The following is a 21,251-nucleotide window of genomic DNA, read 5'->3' on the forward strand; positions in this document are numbered from 1 at the left end:
CTTGTGAAATGCTCTACAAAGAGCATTCTTTTAACGTTTTTATTGCCTACAAAATGCCACGAGAGTTTCCAAGTAAGAGCAATCACTGTTAAAGAAAATAGGACATAAAATAAACTGTTATTACCTACAAAACAGCTGTATTTCCTTTTCTACTCAGAGAAACGCATAAAGCCTCTGTATACTCTGACATGAGAAAATGTAATAGAACTTTTATTTCTGTAAACGCTAGATATTTGTTCCTTGATCTAAAACAAACAAACAAAAATTGTGCTCCAAATTTTATGAGCTGCTCCACGATCACAAAAATCAAACGAGGGAATCTCACAAATTGATTGGACCCATTATTGGCCTGAGAAAGGCGGGTGCCATCAAGGTTAAAAGTGAATGCTTTGCTGTAGGACTGAGGAAAGTCCAAGCATAGCTCTGCCCTCAGATGGGATGCCACCAGAGGGAAGTTTCTTTTACCTTTGCAAACTTCAGTTTCCTCTTTGTCAGGGTGGGGCTTATCATAACATCTACCCCATAGGCCTTCAGAATTAAATGAGAATGTTACCATATCCCACTTGACAAATGCAGTCATTGTGTCTAGCAAACAGTTGTTAAATCATAACTTTTTCAATATCTAAGGAAATCTCATGAAAGTCTAAGGAGATAAAACATATGTTTAAGTGCATAGTCTGTTCCTTGTATTTAAGACCATTGCTTTCCCTGTTTGTCTTTTCTGAATGCTAAGAATGGATTCTTGTCAGCTTCCTCATATGCACACCTCCTTTCCTTACCAGTTTGATGGCTGATAGAGCTACGTGTTGAGAAAGTGACAAAGTCACACCTATTACCAGCAATGAAGCTCCAGATAGTCTGGGATCCCATCCAATGTTCATTGAGTTGGAAGGTAAATTTCATCACCTCTTGCCACTGTGGGAGGAGTTGAGTTCCTTCGACTCTTTGCTCTTTACTAGTCTATCCTCTTTCTTAATACTTGCTTATCATGGTCCAGGTTCACTGATCATTTGTAATATCTGAAGACTCCACCATTGATGATGTCTCCTTAGAGACAAGGGTTTTTCAAAGATTGCTCCCCAACACTTGATTTGCTGTACTCACAGGTCAACTCAAAGACTCCTCTCCAAGACTTCTCCTCAGGTTCACTGATAAAGATAAGGGCCCTCATTTGACCTCCCCCAATTGCAAATACACAATTGTGTTTGTTCTTTGCTTGGTGCACATACTCACTCCAATTATTCATTATTCAACAGCTCTCCACGGAAGCAGCACAATATTCCTCCTTTTTAAACTTTTATTTTATTTTTTTGCCGGTCATGAGGCACTGTCCCTGCGTTCCTTTTGCTTAAAGCTAGCAATTTACCACTTGAGCCACAGTGCCATTTCAAAAAATTCAACCATTACTATACTTAGAAATCAACTAACGATTTTAAAATTAAGCTAGTAAACAATAACAGCATATTTCGTAAGCAACTTCCTTACTTAACAGTTTTTTGTGGGTTTTTTGTTTTCTCCTGTTTTGATAAAGTCTTAATATTCATTCCATTTTCTCTTATTTTCACCTTGCTTTATTTGCCTGTTTATTTATTCTTAGATGAAACTGGGATTATGGAAGAAAAAACCCCCACAAATTTCAAAGTCAGACACATATCGCTACAACTCTGTCTTTCCTGCTTGCTTTTAAAACAATACTTTTCACTTTCTCTGTTTTCTAACCTCCAAAACGGAGATAATGAAACAGATACCACAGTAGTCTTAGGAGAATTAATTTAAGAACTATTGCTTTCTTTCCCTTTTTTAAAATTAATTTTCTTTATTCGTATAATCCATTCACTTTTCTTGGGCTAAACTTTTGCCCTGCCCTCTTTTGATGAAGGCCAAAGGAGTGTAAAATTGGCATGAAAAGCTGCATAAATCAGACATGCCACTTTGAAACCCCTTCATAATTTCACAAAAGAAAATCTGAGGTAAGGAATTTAATCTTTCTCCCATTCTATCAGGTAGGTTTTCAAAGTGTATACAGAAGGATACATGGTTTCAGAATCATTTCCAAGTGAACTATATCTACTTTTGAACCCGACATAAATTAATGTGATCCTTAAACTGAAGGCAGGATGCAGGCAGCAAGACTGAGAACAAATTCCCCATCCACAAAAAGCATCTGTCACAAGGAAAACAGTCACAAGTCCAGATGGTACCCAGGCCTTCTGACACAGGCCAGAAAATGCCCTATGGACAAAAATGCCATATACATTTCGTATGAGGAAGCTCAAAACATTTTCATGGCTGGGTAAAAGGAGAGGAATGAAATTTAGTCAATATCCTAATATTGAAAGCTGTTTCATGTTTTTTTTAACAGCTTCATATCTAGGATTTCTGCTAAAGTACAAGATGTAAGGCAGTTTTTTGTACGGGCAATTACATTGAAAGTGAGTTGATGTTCCTGGGAGCTGCAAGAACCAATGAGAAAATCCACCCAGGGCACTCAAGTGGTTTTCATGCTATCAGATATGGTACAATTGGGAAATCCACAAATGACCTCTAATTGTTACCATTCAGCAGGCATTGGGTGGATAGCTTTGTTTAAGACCTCCTGTTCCAATTTATCCATTCCCCCTCCCCCTTCTTCTCTCTCTTCAGGGAAACTAACAGCTAGTGATTCTCCCCTTTAATTATTTTCACTCAAAGATGCCTTCTTCAGTCTACATAGGCTGGATTAGGGCTCTCATTTTACACTCTCTAGCAGCCAGTATTTCCTCCTTATGAGGAATCACTATGGAATGCATCTTCACTCAATGACTGATTCTCCTTGTAACCTGGAGCCACATGAATGCAAGAGAGCATGCCTGCTTTGTTGCTTCCCATCCAAGTACCAGAGTTCTCAGCACTTGATACACAGAGTGAGTTGGTAAGTTATGGCATATATAAATGATGACAAGAATAAAAGTAAGCAGGACAGGAAGTAAGACTATAGCTAGGTTTATCACCAAGGGCATTCTAAACTATTTATTAGGACAGGAGGAAGTTTGCAAATAAAGCATTAAATTCACAGAGTTAAAATATAACTGTTTTTTCCCCAGTTGTCACTGTTTTTGATTTCTATACCTTTTGTCTTATATATAAACTTATCTGATTTGGAAGGGAAAGGGAAATCACAGAAATGTTGGGACAAAGGGTGAACCAACGCAACAGTGATATTCATTAGATGCTATGTTGGAAATGAACTTTACAACTTGGGGAGGGGAGGATTTCAGAGGGGAGGAAAGTGGGAGAAAAAGTGGGAGGTGGTAACACTGTTCAAAAAGAAATGTACTCAGCACCTTATTTATGTATTTCATCTTTATAATAAAGTAAAAAAATTAAGTTAAAAAAATTAAAAATTAGCCAGGCACCGGTGGCTCATTCCTGTAATCCTAGCTACACAGGAGGCTGAAATCTGAGGATCGGGTTCCAAGCCAGCCCGGGCAGAAAACTCCGTGAAACTCTTATCTCCAATAAACCACCATAAAACTGGCAGTGGCACACGATATAGGTCAAGTGGTAGAGCACTAGCCTTGAGCTGAAGAGCTGAGTGACAGTGCTCAGGCCCAGAGTTCAAGGCCCACGACTGACCAAAAAAAAAAATAAAAAATTTTAAAAAGTTAAAAGATAAAATAACATGAAATAATGAATAGTAAAAGTTAGAGTAGAAATAAAAATTTGGAAGTCAGCAATTATATCATGGAGGGACACAAACAAAAAAATCCAAGTTTGTTCTTTGACAAGTGTTTTAATTCATTAATCTTTGGACTGATTGAGAGATAAAAGTATACACATAACTAATGTTATATATGATAAACACCAAATAATTGCCCCTAAAGATGCAGAGATGGAAAATATTGCCTTATTTGCAAAATAAGTGTTTGTAGATGTGATGTTAAGCATTTGAAGGTAGAGAGATTAGATTATTCGGTATTTAAACATCATCAAAAATATGTTTAGAACAGAGATAAAAAGATTGGCCACACAGAGACAAGTGAAGGTAGATCCAGAGAAATTTGAAATGACTGATTGTGAGCATTGAACTAACATGGCCACCCGACAAAAAAATGCCATCAGTCACTAAAGTAGAAAAGGCAAGCAACAGATGATCCAGTAGATTCTCCTCTGAGGGGAACACTGTACTGCCAATGTTTAGATTTTGAACATTTGAAACTCACTACAGATTTCTGGCCTCCAGCACTGTAAGAGAATAAATTTCTGTTGCGTTAGACTGTAAAGTTTATGGTCATTAGAGTAGCAACCACACAAAATGAATTCAATCACTGTCCTGTAGACCCTAGTGTCACCGAATGATCAGTAAGAGAACACAAGGGAGAGTGTTATATAATAAATTTGAAAATGTATACAAAATGGATAAGCTCCTAAACAAATATCAACTACTAAAGATTAAAAACCCAGACACCAAAGCTATACAAGAGCATTTGAAGAAAAGAAAATTATAGACTAGTATCGCTAATGAAAACACATGCAAAGCTCTTGAACAAAACACTACCAAACAAAATTCAACATTACATTAAAGCCATAAATGACAAACTCATATAAACATAGTAAAAAGTTGATAGTTTTACTCAATCCAACATAGATGTAAATTATCTGCAAAATGATCTACAGAATCAATGACATCCGAATTACAGTACTCATGAGTGAGAATAGATAAGTATGTATTAGGTAGAGAAATGCTAAAGTCAAAACATGTCAGAAGATGGTTGAGATCATAAAACTTTTAGAAAAATCCTATGTGGAAGTGCTTTGGTAACCTCAAAGAAAGGAAAAACATTTTAATGAAATATAAAATTATATAGGAAAAAAGTAATAAATAAGATCATGCTAAAGTTAAAAATCTCATTGAGAGTGAAATTCATTAAAATTTTATTAAAACAGAGTGAAAATTCAAACTACAGATTTAGAAAAGCTATTTGCCTATAACTAGATCATGCCAAGAATATATTTAAAACCCTACGAATCAATAAATCCAGCCAAAAATGACTAATGAAAAAGGGTAAATTTCTTGAACAGAAACTTCATAATAAACAAATCAAGCTGGCCAATAAGTATGAAAAAGAAGTCCTCAGTATTATTAGCCTTCAGAGGAATGAAAGTAAAACCATCATGAAATAGGATTGCATTGTGATAAGAATTAAGTATTTTAAGTTTGCAATAACAACAAGGCATTTAGAAAGTCTATATATGCAAAATATAAAATACAAAATTATCCCCTGGAATTGAGTGCATGTGTTCTAGCCTTCAGGATGTATCAACAGATGCATGTTCATTTAGGAAGAGTAAAAGAAACATCATCTGAGCCAGGTGCTGGTGGCTTGCGCGTAGAATCCTAATTACTCGGGAGGCTGAAATTTGAGGATTATGGTTCAAAACCTATCCAGGCAGGAAACTCTGTGAGACTCATCTCCAATAAGCTACTCAAAAAAAAAAAAAAAAGCCAGAAGTGTCACTGTTGCTGAGAAGCTCAGGAACAGTGTCCAAGCCCAGAGTTCAGTTCAAGCCCCAGGACCTACCAAAAAAAACCAACAAAAAACAAAAACAAAAACAATCACTTTGTACGGGCAAACAGTCTACACAAACCACAACCCAACTCTTCATTTGAAGATAAGGAAATTACTGCTATTCACAAGATGGCTTAGTTTCTTAAAGGTAATACTGATTGAAGAAGATAGCCACGAAATATTTTGCACTGAACAATTTGATTTTGTGTAAGTACAAAAGCAGACAAACTTCTGTGTTTTGTGTTTTCTAAGAATGTTTTGAAGGAAAGTTGATCATAGTGACCTTTGTTTTGGGTTGTGGCATAGTAGTGGTGTTTGTGATACTCACAATGCTCGGACTTTTGATGTGGTTTGATATGTTCCTGGGTATTAAACTTTGTGCAAATTCATTAAAGAATGTCTGAGGCTTATGCACTTGTCCCTGTTTAAAAAGGGTTTCCAGGGTATATTATTTACTGTTAAAGAGAGAATGACCAAGTGAAATGTTATGATGGTAACGGATATAAATGTAATTGGTGACATAGAGACTAAATACATAAAGCACCAACTGGCAAGTTTAAAGATTAGTTACAATAAAGAATTCTAATTAGAGATTCTGACACGTTTCTCAGAAACTAATATGAAGCAGAAAATCAACACTGCAAAACTACCCAGTAGCTACAAAATATTTAAGTGATAGTAATAATATGTTAATGAGTTAGACAGATTCATTTTGAGTACATGAGGAACTTATTAAAAAATAATGTTCACTAGACACAAAGGAAGGTTTATTAAATTCTGAGAGTCGGTTATATACAGTCTGTTCTCAGAAATAACAAAATAAACATTTTAAACATTTTTAAACACACATCTGTAACATACATGTATCATATACATTGTACTCATTAAAAGCCTTTGATTAAAGAGAACATGAAAAAAGAAAATAATGGAACACTTAAGACAGAACACTAGGAAAACACTGTAAGTCACATTTTGGGGAATATTGCTAAAGCAGTAGAGAGAAATTTGCTATTTAGGGTACATATTTTAAGAATTAAAAATTCCCTAGAAATTATTAAAGCACGTTGTCTAATGAATTAACATCTCTATCTCCTTTGATTCCTTCTTATAGCTATAGATTGTAATACAGTGTCACATACAACTATGCGGCTTTGTGAGGCAAACTCTCCTTTGACTTTGGACTTGGCTCTATAACTTTCAGCCAGTGGGAACTAAAAACATGAAACAAGTAGAAGCTGGGAATCTGAGCCATGAGACTTGCTTCTTTGCACCAATGTAACCACAATGATAAAAATATCTTCTGTGAAGCTGTGGTCTTCAGGATCCCAGAGGGACATATCTGAGAAGAACTCAGCCAGCCAGACCTTCACAGGGGAGTAGAACAACTCAGTAAACCCTGCCTGAGAATTAAAAACAAAATCTCAAGAAAATAGTATTCATCCTATACTTCACAGAGCTTTAGTGGTTGTTACACAGTCAAAGCTAACTGAAAGACTGGTACCTCAAAATGAAGTTGCTGCCATTACAAAATCTAGAGGAAATAGCTTTTTAATAAAAATGGTTGGCAAAGTTTTATAAAGAACTGGGGAAAAGTGCCATGAAGATGTCAAGACTGTCCACACAACATTTGTAGTATTATATTCAATAAGTTTTACTTTCAATAAAGTTTTACTTTCAATAAGTGGAATGCAGAAAAATATCTACCATCTGGATGGACGTGGGGAAGACGGCTTAGCGCAAAACATAAAAGTTGATCTTCATTCACAGTAATAAAGGAGAGAGAATAAATGGAAAGAGATGGAGTCAGCAATGAACCAGCTAGCCTCCACTCTGAATTTAGAGTGAATATAGATCATCTCCACGAAAATCAAGAAATATATGCACTTGATTTTTATTAATCAGTAACCACAGCAAAGCTCTCAAGTCAAGATCAATCCATAAAATTGAATAGCATTCTCCTGTTCAAAACATAATAAATAAAAAGCGACTCACCAACAAACCTTAAAAAGTCAGAATTTGCAATAGGTGCAAATCTATAGAGAATACAGGAACTGATTCAAATAAAGCATAAGACTTTATGGTCATAAATTACAAATACATCTATTGAATAAGCAATCTAAGATAAAATAAAAAGATACAATGCATGTTTGAATTTGATTAGAAAACATGATAATTTTCTCCAAAGTAATTTACCTATTAAAGATTCCAATAAAATTTATCTACAGATCGTTTTGAGGACTTGAAAGGAAGAACTTGAAATTTTCTGAGGAAGAATAAAACTTCCCAATTTGTCTATCAAGTTGAAAGTTACAACAACGGACTTGAAATTAGTAGGATCATGGTTCAAGACCAAACCAGGCAAAAAGCTATCAAAACCTACCTCAGCAATACAAATGGTGGAATACACCTATCATTCCAATTATGAAAGAGTTAGGATGACATTGGTCAGAGGCAGGTCCAGGGGAAAAAGGAACAAGACCCTATCTGAAAAATTACCTAAGGCAAATAAGGGCTGGGGGCCTGGCTCAGATTGTAGAGATACGCGGTCCTCAGCCCCCCAAAATGTGTAGGCCTGAGGGGAGAACATAACTCTATCAGATATTAAACCCAACTACACAAACTATAGAAGTTAAAATAGGCATTATATTGTTCAAAAACAGATTAAAGAGCCAAATGACATCTTTACACATGGCATGTCATAGATACACATTTATACATTGGTGAGGAATGAAGAGATTAGAAAATAAAATGGAATCTAATGTACTTTTGAAAATGGATCAAAAATGTTTCTCTATATGTGAAATTCAGATTGTAAAAATTAATGCGAATGATCAGAAGAGTGTATCTTCAAACTCTGAAACCAACAGGGTGAAACTGAGGAATCTGATTTCATCCAAGTTAATTTCTAGGCAACAAAGACAAAGGTCACTGTTACTGGATGCAGGATAGACAAGGAGAAGACATTTGCAAAAACTCAACATGACAGGGATCAATATCTAGAATATACAAAGAGCTGCAAATGAACAAGAAGCAACAGGGAACTTAATAGCAAAAGAGCCAAGGTTGTGCATGGACCATTCACAGAAAGAAGAGGCTGAACAAGTTGGAAAAAAAATAGAAAAGAAAGCCAAAATGCATAAATGAAAACAATAACATGCCATAAATAAAAATCCAAATATGTTGCTTGTGACAATTCAGTAGAATCTATCATCATAGGAAAATTTCTCCAGTGAAAAGAAACATATAAATGGTCAATCCTCCAGCAGCTTTGCTCCTACACATGAATTCAAGTACAGAATTACTTTGATCCACAAAGTAAAACACCCAGAAATGTTCACTACAGCTTAGTTCATTGTATTGATAGTGACTTTACTGTTCATTATAAGATGAATACTTACAAAGTGAGATGTGCTTTCCATGGGTAATGGGTAGCACATTTCCTTCTAAACCATGCATAAGTCTTAAGAATTACAGTGTTGCATAAAACAAGAAACAACTGTAGAAAACTACATCATTTCTACATTCTAAATACATTCATCACAAGGCAGGAAATGGAGGAAGAAAGAAATGTGAGATTGGAGGGGGAGGTGAGAAAAGATGATTTAATCTAATTAAGAAATTACACTCAATGCTGTTACACAGATGAATAATAAAACAATAATAACAATAAAGCATGTACTAGTTATTATTAAACTTTAAGAAACTGCACAAAATAAGAGTAGTGGTTTATAACATGAGGGTGGGGATTGGGAAACATGTGAATTCAAACTTAGCTGAGTTATATATTAAACACAGGCTTTTTGAGCAAATTAACTTCTCTGAACCTCTCTTTTCTTCATCTGTAAAATGGAGATTCTAATAGTATTTACCTCATAGAGCGACTGGAAATAGTAAGTTTTTTTAATACATTAAAAAACTGAGTATAGCATACCATTTGTGCCATGTCTAGATTCTGTCCAAAGTTGCATTACAAAGATACACAGAATTTTATGATTTGTTTCTTCAAAAAGTCCCTCAAAGACAAGTATTACACATCTTGATTTCAAATATTTACATTTATCCTCCTCTGCTGGTTTTTCACCCCAGGTTCAATAGATTACCTTAGACTCATTTTTATCCTCTGATAGGAAAGAAATCATAAAAACAAATACTGAACTTTCAACATCATGAGCATAAGAGGTTGCTTCAAATCATCTAATTTTGTCCCCAAATTTTTGGTAGTATATTTACCACTGGTTTTCTAAGCAAGCTAGACTTAACTTATAGTAATGTTCTACAACTTGTTAGTGGCAGAGCTGGGATTTGAACCTGTTGTGAAAAGACTCAGATTTCTCACATTTACTGGACATGGTACATTGCTTTCTCGTTATCATTTTCCCATTTGTATTTTAGTAACTTCTCCCTCCCTCTCTTCCTCCTTTTCTTCTTTTCCCGCCTCCTTCCCTTCCTTTCTTCCATCCTGTATTCCCTCTCTCCTTCCCTTTCTTTCTTTTATTAGAATAAGCTATAATTCTGACTTGACTACTTACAACAAAAGCTGTTTTAACTAGAAGTTCATAGCCTCATATTCCTTTGCTAAAGATGTCATATAGGACCTCTAGGAAAATTATGAGTAAGTCCATGTACTCACAGACATTCTTTCTAATTCATTTAAAAACCTGTGCTTCAAACGGTATTTAGTGTTGAAAAAACATTTACATTGATGCTTTAGCCATTTTTCTATATCATCTCCTATGTCGCTGTTAAAGTTTTCATTTACACATGCACACACAAAAGCACACACACACACACACACACTCACACATAAATCTTTAATTTCAAAACTGTTCTTACATAGAACAAACTTTCTCATTCCCCAAATTCTATAGTGTATTATGCCAATTCATTATTTGTACCTCTTTCTTTTTAATGTGGTATGGTTGCTGACAGAGTTAATTAATCTGGCTGGCATCTGTAATGAAAAAGAGAGTTCTTCTAACTTTTATACCATGGGACTCAGCGAGTAAATCTCTTGTGTAGCAGCAATCATAAAACTCCTACGGCTATGGTGGCACTTCTTGTAATTTTTCTGCTAATAAACAAATTTGAACTAACCAGGAATCCTAAATTTTGAGACTAGTTATTTATCTGAAATATACTCCAGAGACATAGTAATGCAGTTTCTGCTTTGAATTTAATTTAAACAGGAACAGGCAAAACAAATCTCTATGGAGGATATTTGACAATAATAAAATATTTCTCCCAGCAGGTGAGCTGGTAGCAATTGTATTGTGGCAATCCAAGCTTACCATCCAGTAGGTCATTACCATCATAACAAGCCCTTGGACCAACTGGCATGGACATGCTACATTGAGCCCCTGATGGGCACATTATTTCAGACCTTTAACTTCATGGAGAACAAGATAAATACTCCTGGGAAAGGAGAATTCTATTTTGATTTTTTTTTCTTTTCCATGTTGTTCCATAATAAGATGCTCTACACCATCAATTTACTACTACTTGTTTCATTTTGGTTTTTATACATGATCAAGGAACACAGGAGGCTAGAAGTACAGGTTTGAAAGAATCAGACACAGACTGCAATACTTCTATGACTTTTAGACTATGGAAATATCCAATCACATCATACACCATTGTGGATGACACAAAAGTTTACATGTAGGGCTCTTTTCTTTCAGAGTTTAATCACTTCCCACCCTAGTACTAGAGTTTGAATTCCAAGGCCTTACATTTGCTCAGCTTGAGTGGCTGGTACTCTACCACTTGAACTATATTTCCTGCCCAGCTTTTTTGCGGTATATTTTGAAGATAAAGTCTCTTAGACTTTTGTGCTCAAGCTGGCTTCTAAAATGGGATCCTCCAGATTTCAGCCTCCTAAGTAACTAGGATTACAGGCCTGAGTCACTAGCACCCAGGTAAACTGATTAATTTTTTGCTAGTCTCAGGGCTTTAATTCAGTGACTGCATGACTGTCCCTGAACCTCTTTTGTGCTGAAGGCTAGCACTTTACCACTTGAGTCACAGCACCAGGTCTGGCTTTTTCTGAGTAGTTTATTGGAGATGAGAGTCTCACGGACTTTCTTGCATGGGCTGGCTTTGAACCCCCATCCTCAGATCTCAGTCTCCAGCGTAGCTAGGATTACAGGTTTGAGCCACCAATGCCCAGCTATTATTATTTTTAAATAAGCAGAGTGTACCTCTAGTTTTTGCAAAGTCGCAAGAACAAAATATTCTTTCTCGGTTCTATGTCATTTTTTATCTCTAACCTAAGTGGAAAATAAAGATAAGAGAATTAAAATTAAGAAATTAACATGTTCAATAGTGATTGTGGTGGGTTTTATTAGAGAAAAGATGGTCTTTTGAAAGATGTGTAAATGGATTTTAAGGGCTACTGAGCAGTATTCTTGTTTGTTTATTAAGAGTATGAGATCTGGATATATTTTTAAGCAGGTATTTCCGTTTTCAGTGGAAATTCATAAGGAGAGGGTATGTCTTGAGAGGCATCTAATTAACTCTGTGTGTGTGTATCTGTGTGTGTGTGTATGAGAGTGTGTCTTTTTTAGGGACAGACAAGGTAAGGAAGGGAGTAAGGAAGGGAAAAGTCAAGAAAGCTGAAGTATGTTTCATTGACTTGTAAAAGAAAGAAAAAGTTCAGTCTTCTGGTCTAGATTTTAATAAAACCTATAACACAAACTGAGAGTTAATGTATGAAAGCTCTTTATTTTGAAGAACATTTATGGCTTGGGGAAAAAATAAAAATATTAAATAATGGTTTCCCCTTTTGCCTCCAGGTGAGAGATCTTTTCTAACTCTTTTCCAAAGGCCACACCATGCCTCAGACCAAAAAGGCCATTCTGTCATGATGGGAGGTAGCTGGGCATCAGAAATGCTTGGCCCGCCCCAGCAGCTTACACACAGAGTGGGCAGAAAAATCTGTGAGCCACTGTTCTGTTTTCAAAAAATATGGATAAACAACTGGGTATGTATATACATACGTATATATATATATATATATGATCCCATAAACCAATATGTGACCTTGTTTCCAAACTGGTTTGTGTCTATACTGAAAAGTGTAATGCTAACACATCAAACTCCTGTGTTGGAATTTTCTTTTCTACTTGAAACATCCCTGCTAAATGTCAGTGCCACAGAAGTCCTCTCACTCTCACATTTTTTTTAAAGCAGGACCTTATGGGAAGATTACAGAAATGATTTTCCTTTGTGGGGAAGTAGTACCTTGCCTCATTTTTTTTAAAATCCCACTCAAGAGCTTTGATAATATAAAAACAATGTCAGGTGCTGTGTAGAGCTGTTACCCCCTCAGAGGACTTTCAAATAGGAAGACTCCTATCACCTGGAGCTAGCACATGCAGTGATTTAAATAGTCACCTGCTTCTCACACCCATTCGGTTCTGGGGCCTTTTGTGTCACCAGCTTGCTTCTCTGCAGAACCAGCCACCTCTAAAAGGTGAGAAATGCAAGGGACCCGCACAATGACAGCACACTCTCAGGACCAGCACAGAGAGGAGAGCAGAGGAAAAGGCAGCGAAGGCAGGAAAGCGCCACACATGAGCACTTGCATGATAGCTCCCGGAGGGTCCTGTGGAGGGGGGGGCAGCCTGACCCTGAGCAGCAAGGGCTGTGACCTCTCTGAGTTATAAAAGGGAAGCCGAGGCCGTGGGGCTGTCAGCAGGGCTGTTTCATCCTCTTGAATTCGAAGACAGCTCCCCCTGCTAATTCGCACTGATCTCTAGGCTGCTCCGCTGACTTTCCATTCAGGAAATGTGGTCAGCCAGGCTACTGTGGCAGCACAGAAGCTCCCAAGCTTTCTCCGTGAGTGCCAGCTGGAGCACCTGATTTAATTGTCGGCAAGAGGGGAATAATAGGTACCTCTGGCAGGTCTTAATACGCTCTTAAAATAGGGGGAAAGTTTTCTGTTATGACATTGACAGAGAGGCGATGATTTTGAGTAAATGCAGGATGATGCGGAGATGCTTTAAGATTAAATAAGAGCTATATAAAGGCTTGTCAGAATGAATTCTAATGTGCCACAAGACACTTTGCATACGCTTAAATATGCTAAGTGTCTCTTGGCATCCTAGAATTCATTCTGACAAGCCTTTATATAGCTCTTATTTAAACTCTGACATTACTTTTAGGGAGCAGGTACTAGAGATACACTTTGACTGGGAGCCACCAAGGGTAGTGTTTATTGATTTAGTGTTGGAAGTGAAGGGAACAAAAAGAAACAGAGTACACAAGCGCAGTCAAAAGTGGAAGCTTGTTTAATATTGCTCTACCAGCATCCTGAAAGGCATAATAATTTGAGTTACACATCTGAACTGATTGGAGTTACAGAATCATATCTCCTTTTTGCATTTAACAATATATACAATATAAAATAAATACATTTACACAAATGGACATTTGCTGGAGCACACAGTATGGTACACATCACAAAAATATACAATTGATTGCTTTACAGATGTGAGGCTCATCTACATCTATAGACATGGTTTTATTATTATTATTATCATTATTATTATTTTTTTACTACTGGCTATAATGCAACTCCTGGATTATTATAAGCCGTTTAAGTTTTTTTTTTTTTGTCCTTTTACGATCTTTGCACAGAAGACTGCCATAAAATGTTTTCCTAGGCAGGTAAACAGAGACGCTTAAATAATTAAAATACAATCACCAAACACCCATTTTCTCTTCTATAAGAAAAATAGCAGTTTTAAATTTTTTATATCTTTTATGTTATCATTTAAATGCAAAATAGCAGAATAAATACACAATCTGATCTGATTGAAACAGGAGTGTAGCTACAAGGAGTCACACAATCATATTGCTTTAAATAAGAACAAATCAAAAAAAAAGGAGCAAAGGAAAATTTGAAAAAAATATATCATACAGTGAAAACATACACCTTTAAAACTTTCCAACACTTCACATTAAGTAAATGGTCTTGCTTAAATCTTGAAAAAAAAAAAACTTCCCTCAAAGCGAGGATGAGTATTTACTTTTAAGCTCATGTATTTCTTCTCCATCTAAATTTTAGTGTTTTTTCCCTATTCATTAGCTATTTGTTCTTGCAATGTTGCCTCACTTAAACTAAAAACTAAAAATTGTACCTTGCTCTTTTACTCCACCTCTTGCTTTTCAGTTGTTTGGCTCTGAACTTCTGAAGCCCAAGTACTTTAATGTGATACAGTGAAATGTGGTATATATTTGAGTATATTTTATTTATATAGTGTGTAGTTGAATAGTAGCAACTTAAACCCTGCACAAACTTTCTGGAAAATAATCTTTTTAAACACTTACATATATAAATTATCTTATAGAATCAGCACCTTTTTTCCCAGGAGTTGTATTTTTTTGTTTTTGTTGTTATTTTTTTCAGGGATGTGCCAATTTCTGAACTCCTATCACAGCTATTAATTTCAAGTTATTGACCATCTGAATGAATTGCTAATGATGATTTATCTAGAATCACACTACAGTCACTTCTCTACTGAGAAACCACAATCTACAATATAGTCCCATATAGCTAATGATAGATACACAGTATTCCTAGCACTGGGTTGGAATTTCATCAACCCAAGGTATTTCGTTTAAAGCACACAAAGTAGCAATAGTTTTGGAAACTAGTCCGCACCAAAAAAGTTTCGCAACAACACAGAGCGAGTTAATAACAACATCTGAAAGATGATTGAGTGAAAGCCATATATACAGCATTTAAAAATTAGACTTATCTATATTCTTGAAATATTCAAAGTTTTATTTCTAAGCTATACATTGGTATTCTATAATAAACCATTAGAGAAATTATTCCTTGTTTTTTTGAAAATATTATTACGATTCTGATGTGTATCTGTTCATAATGAATACTTGGTTGGACTTTCCATCTCTTAATGATTATGAGGAAGAACCTTATTACTGGTAAGGAATAGAATATACTACTGTAGTCTCCTGAGGAATTGTACATCCAATATTGTCTCTAATTCTACCCTGTGTCTAAAAGCACACAACCACAAGAATCCAAACACCACGAGAACAAGACGACAGTCTTTGAATGCAACATAAAATTCAGAGAAGCACGGCAAACATGAAACATTGAGAAGCTGAACTACATTTCTTTTGTTTGTTAGGATTACAATTTTAATTACATCTGTGTACATAGAATAAGACTGTTCACATAGTACAGGGAGCAGCTACTAACACTGGTCCATTGGTATAGCATTTGATGGAGGTTACTGTTTATTGGTTATTCAGCGACTGTAGTTTTCGGGGGTATCTAATTGGTTTCTTCATTAGATTACACCTCTTAACAGTCTGGAACCTGACTGACTTCCATGCTGTGACAATACTGGTTGAAAAAGCATATATGTATTGGCTTAGCTCTTGGCAAAAAACTGCAGGTTAATTTAAACAAACATTCCCAAATGAATAAACTGATATGAATCAGGTTTTAGAATTTGGGTCAGGCGTCTGCTGTCTTTGATGATTTTTTTTTGTTTAGTTTTGTTTTAAATTCTGGCATTTGCCTTATTGCCTTTTAAACAAATACTGGCTCACAGCTCCTTCTGAGACAAGGTCTGTAAGTTTGCCAACAGGCAGTATCTCATTCCTAACCACCATGGTAGCTAGAACTCCTATGGCCACTGGACCTCCCTGGTAGAGAGAGAGAGGTGCACTCACGATTTTCCTATGCATCGGTATTCCATGTGCAGAGCTTAAAGATTTGACTGCTCAGAGTTACCGTAGGTGTAATCTAATCCTTGGTGTCAGTGTACATTTGGGTAAACTGGAGCTCATGTTAAGAAATTGATGTTTGGGACCAGACTGGCACACAACATAAATTGCATCCGTGATAATATGCACCTTCCCTTCAACTATTGCTTGAGTTTAGTTAAATTCCCATATTAATAAATGGCTGAAAAGTGGTAAAGCTGGTACAAAAAAATCTCCATTTGTAAGAAGAAACAAAACATCATTTTTAAAAATCTTCCTTCAGGATTCATTTGTCCTTCATTTATTGTTCGTAAGTGTTCAAAGCCAGCACAAAAATCGCAGTATTCTTATTTCTCTTTAGTATTGCATGAATGAATAAAGCTTAAACTATTCCCTGAAAAAGTTACATAGTAGCTAAACTAACAAATACCTGGAAGACTTGAAAAAACAATTAAGGAATCAAATGGCTGTAACTGATCTAGATGGAAAAGCGATGATAAGAAGCAGCCGATGATGCAACATTGCTTGAGTTGTCTAATTAGAGGCTGCTCCCAGGAAATCTAATACTGCACTCAGTCAATTCGTGTCTGTTGCACTGTCCTTTTAGGTGTGTCATTCTCTCTTTGATTCCTTAGTCATGGGGACATCATGGTTCACGATAAGTTCACTGGTATCCATAGTATGGATCTCCATCCTTTGGCAGGGCTGGCTTCCATCTCTCTTTAGTTAGAGAACTTTAAAAGTTCAGCAGCAAAAGGAAAGGAAGGGGAAGGAAAAGGAAAAAGGAAATGGTAAAGGGAGGAAAGGAGAGGGTAGGGGAAAGGGAGGGAGGGAATGGATGAGAGGAAGAGGAAAGAAAGGGAAAGGGAAAGGAACAGAAGAGATAAAGAAGGAGAAGAGGCAAGGGAGGGGAAGGGAGGGAAGGGGAGGAGGGAAAATGGAAGGTTTTCTTATAATAAGAGCTGAAAATCAGAATAAAAGAGAAGGACAAGGAGGGAAAGGGAGGAGAGTACAGGAAGGAAAGAAGGAAGGAAGGAAGGAGAGAGGGAGGGAGGGAAGGCAAAGAATGAAAGAAGCCAGCAAATGAAAGGAGAGAGTGAAAATGGGAGAGTGAAGAAAAAGAGAGGAAAAGAAAATGAAAAACAGAAGAAAGGAAAGTGAGATGCGGCGAAAGGAAACTCATCAGGAAGACATGGAGGAATCTGAAAGCTTCTTCGAGTCTTGCTGCTAAAGTATCAGTGCAGTCTGTATTGAATTTTGTTGTTGTTAACTAAATACTAAGTTTCTTCGACATCACTTTTGGGTTTATTTTCCCTTTTTCAACGTGCAGGATGGGAAGGCCCAGAAAGCGTTTAGTCAGACCTTGGCCTCTAGCATTTCCAAAAAAAGTTTGTGCATGGGGACTTTGCCTTCTAGTTTGATGTTGTAGAAATGCTGCACAGCCTTGGTAGATGTCTGCCTCAGCAGGGGCAGCGTCATCAGCATCTTGCCTGCTCTGCGTGGGTCTTCCATGTGCTGGCCGGCCTCATAATCCTGCAGGGCCTCGTGTAAGACATCCTGGAGCTTCTGCACTGCTTCAACATCTTCTATATGCATAGAGTCTGTAAAACAAGGTAGGAGGCAAAGGTCATCCTGTGAGGAACAGTAGGTTCATATACCTTAACATTCGAAAGTTGAACTAGACCCTACACCAGATACACCAAGAAAACGACAGGACAATATATGTGATGCACAGGAATGTAAAAATTCTCAAACCATCATAAAAATCCTGGGACTTGAACCTGGGGCCTGGGCATTGTTCCTGGATTTCTTTTGCTCAAGGCTAGTGCCAAACAGCACCAATTCTGACTTTTTTGTTTGTTTATTAGACATAAGAGTCTCATAGACTTTAGTAGCTAGGATTACAGGTGTGAGCCAACAGCACCTAGCTGCTTTTTTGTTTTTTTCAGTCTGGGGGCTTGAACTCTGGGCTTGGCGCTGTCCGTCAGCTCTTCAGCTCAAGGCAAGTGCTCTACCACTTGAGCCACAGCACCACTTCCGGTTTTTGAGAGGTTTCTTGGAGATAAGAGTCTCACAGACTTTCCTATCCAGGCTGGCTTTGAACCCTGATCCTCAGATCTCAGCCTCCTGAGTAGCTAGGATTACAGGTGTGAGCCATCAGCGCCCTGCACAAGTTGTAGTTTTTTAACTTTCTAAGATTGAAACTATAATTTGTTCATAGCCCTCTATTTCAAAATCTTTATCTTCTTCACTAAAAGTTCATGTGACAATTTCTAAGGCTAGCTTTGAACGTGGGAATTATTACAAAATATATGTTATTTAAAATGTATGCTTTTTTATAAGCTGGGTGCCAGTGGTTCATGTCTGTCTATAATCCTATCGACTGAGGTGTACAGCCAGCCCCAGCAGAAAAGGCCATGAGACTCTTTATCTCCAATTAACCATCAAAAAGCTGGAAATTGAGGAGAGGCTTAACTTTAGAAATTATATGTTTGTTTCTAAGGAAAGATAACCTAGAAAACAAGTAAGACGGGGCTGGCAAGGTGGCTCAGTGGTAGAGTGCTTGCCTTGCATACTCGAGGCCCTGGGTTTGATTCCTCAGCATCACATAAGCAAAAAGAAAAAAGCCAGAAGTGACACTGTGGCTCAAGTGGTAGAGCGCTAATCTTGAGCTGAAGAGCTGAGGGACAGCGCCCAGGCCCAGAGTTCAAGCCCCACGACCGTACCCCCCCCCAAAAAAAAAAGAAAAGAAAAGAAAACAAGTAAGACTATTCTATGACCAAAAAACCAGGCTGGAGAGAAGCCTAGGTTGAAATCACTCACAGGAAAAGGGGTCCATGGCTGGAGGATACTGTTCCACTATTCCTTACTTGGAAAAATTCCCTTTTGTGACTCTACCAAGAGTCTAAATCTATAACTGTAAATACTTATAAGAACAGCATTGCAGTTTGTAGAAAATTTCTTTAGAAGTAACACTTATTTGCATTAACTATTAACGTAAGTTGTGGCTAATTCGCCATTGATGTGGTATAATAACTCACCATAACAATGTAAAAGAAAAATAACAGTAAGCAGAATACATAGAAGTAAAAAAAAAACACACAGTACTGGTTACATTCATCTCTCTCTTTTCATTATATGTTAGACCACTTCATTTTAAATTATGATTCTTCCTTTTTCATTCATGGAATCTATATTTGCATCATATGAAAGATTTGGCTAACTGCATGTATCTTAGCGCTCAGCATTCTCGGGGATCTAGAATTATTAAACATGAAGAATCCCCAAAAGACTCTATTATGTGTAATTAACAGATAAACTGTCATCAGAATCAATAAAACGTGCTAAATGATTCAAACTTGTATATAATTAAGTGTCTGTTTTAGTGCTAGAGCTGTAACTTCTTTCCCCCCCCCCCCACATCTCACATTTCTCACAAGAATAATTGTGGCAACCTTGTTAACCCTTCTTTTTCTCGATTGAATTAGATTTTCAAATTAGTCCTTTAGGGGCAAAGTGCAGTCTCATAAATGTGAGGACTATTTCACAACTCAATAATTGGAAGACATCATTTGTTGTTGTTGTTGTTAATCAGTGACATAGCCCATGTAGGATGCTTCATCCTGAAAGGATGAAGAATTTCTTGAGTTCAGTGTAGTGTTAGATACGATGCATTTACACAGAATTATTAATTAAAGTCTTGGTCCATCTGCATTTTTCCCTTTGGGAAATACAAGCTTTCTTGCCAGCAAATGAGGATTTTGCACAACTTTACCTCAGACAACACTTAGAATAATATTTTCAATAAATGGCCTCCTATGTGTACTTTTTTTATTTTTGTACTAAGCTAGCCTGAGCAGAAAAGACCATGAGACTCTTATCTCCAAATAATTACCAAAAGGCCTGAAATGAAACCATGGCTAAAGTGGTAGGGCAATAATGCTGAGTGAAAAAGCTAAGAGACAGCACTCAGGCCCTGAGTTCAAGCCCCAGGACTGATCCTTCCTCCCTTCTACCCCAAAAAGGATTATACTTCAGATAATGAGATGAGGTAGATTTATCCATGAAAACAGAGAAAAATAAATTAATGGAAAAAGATATATATATATTTTTTCTTGTTGGTCGTGGGTCTTGAACTCTGGGCCTGGGTGCTGTCCTTTAGCTCTTTAGCTCAAGGTTAGTGCTCTACCACTTGAGCCACAGTGCCACTTCTGCTTTTCTGAATGGTTTATTGGAGATAAGAGTCTCAGAGACTTTTGTGCCCAGGCTGGCTTTGAACCGTGATCCTCAGGCCTCAGCTCCTGAGTAGCTAGGATTACAGAAGTGAGCCACCAGCCTCCAGCTAAGAATTATATTTTTTAAGTAAAAAAAACCAAGTAGAACAAAATGCACATCTGGAAGAAGAAAAATAAATGGATCATCTATTAGTCATCCATTTGCAGGGGTCAATAGTTTCTTGTTTCACTTCCCAATTGCCCTACAAACCAGGTGGCCAGAGAATGTAAAAATCTGATTTAAACATGGGTTCTTGCTCCAATAGGTGATAGTGAATCTTGTCAGATTTCCTTTCCCAAATAAATGAAAGGGAGCTGACCTCAGAGCTTATGCCAATGAACCTTCTATCTTTGTTACCACGTTCTCCTTGACATTCCTAGTGAATGCGTCTGCAGTGGTAGTCATTCTATTTCGCAAGGGACAGAGCTAATTGTTAGAAATATCCATTCTTCATGTTACCAAATGGATGTCCAAAGACCTTCCTTGGACCCTGGTTCTAACTACTCAAACATTGCAGGATGCATTTCCTTTTGCTATTATAGTATACCTTTTAAAACTCCAAGTCAGCTACAGCCACCTCAGCCTTCGTAGTTTGCCTTTCCTTTCCCACTAACTCTTGCTCCGCAGGAGATATATTAGACCATGTCATAGGAAATGAGGCGAGAACAAATAGCAGAGAGATACGCT

The 21,251-nt window shown here is 36.9% G+C and overlaps 1 protein-coding gene across 2 annotated transcripts in view; it reads right to left on the reverse strand.

Moving 5' to 3' along the window:
* Window positions 1-17,353: 17,353 nt before the first annotated feature.
* Esrrg (estrogen-related receptor gamma) overlaps window positions 17,354-21,251 on the reverse strand; it is a 416,227-nt gene continuing 412,329 nt past the window's right edge. For both annotated transcript variants that reach the window (XM_013015075.1, XM_013015076.1), the window contains one exon: window positions 17,354-17,890. In XM_013015075.1, the coding sequence (XP_012870529.1) occupies window positions 17,646-17,890 (245 nt within the window). In that variant the 3' untranslated portion in view covers window positions 17,354-17,645. The remainder of the gene's footprint in view (window positions 17,891-21,251) is intronic.

The sequence above is a fragment of the Dipodomys ordii genome, unplaced genomic scaffold (assembly GCF_000151885.1).
Source record: "Dipodomys ordii isolate 6190 unplaced genomic scaffold, Dord_2.0 Scaffold26, whole genome shotgun sequence".
Classification (NCBI taxonomy): Eukaryota; Metazoa; Chordata; class Mammalia; order Rodentia; family Heteromyidae; genus Dipodomys; species Dipodomys ordii.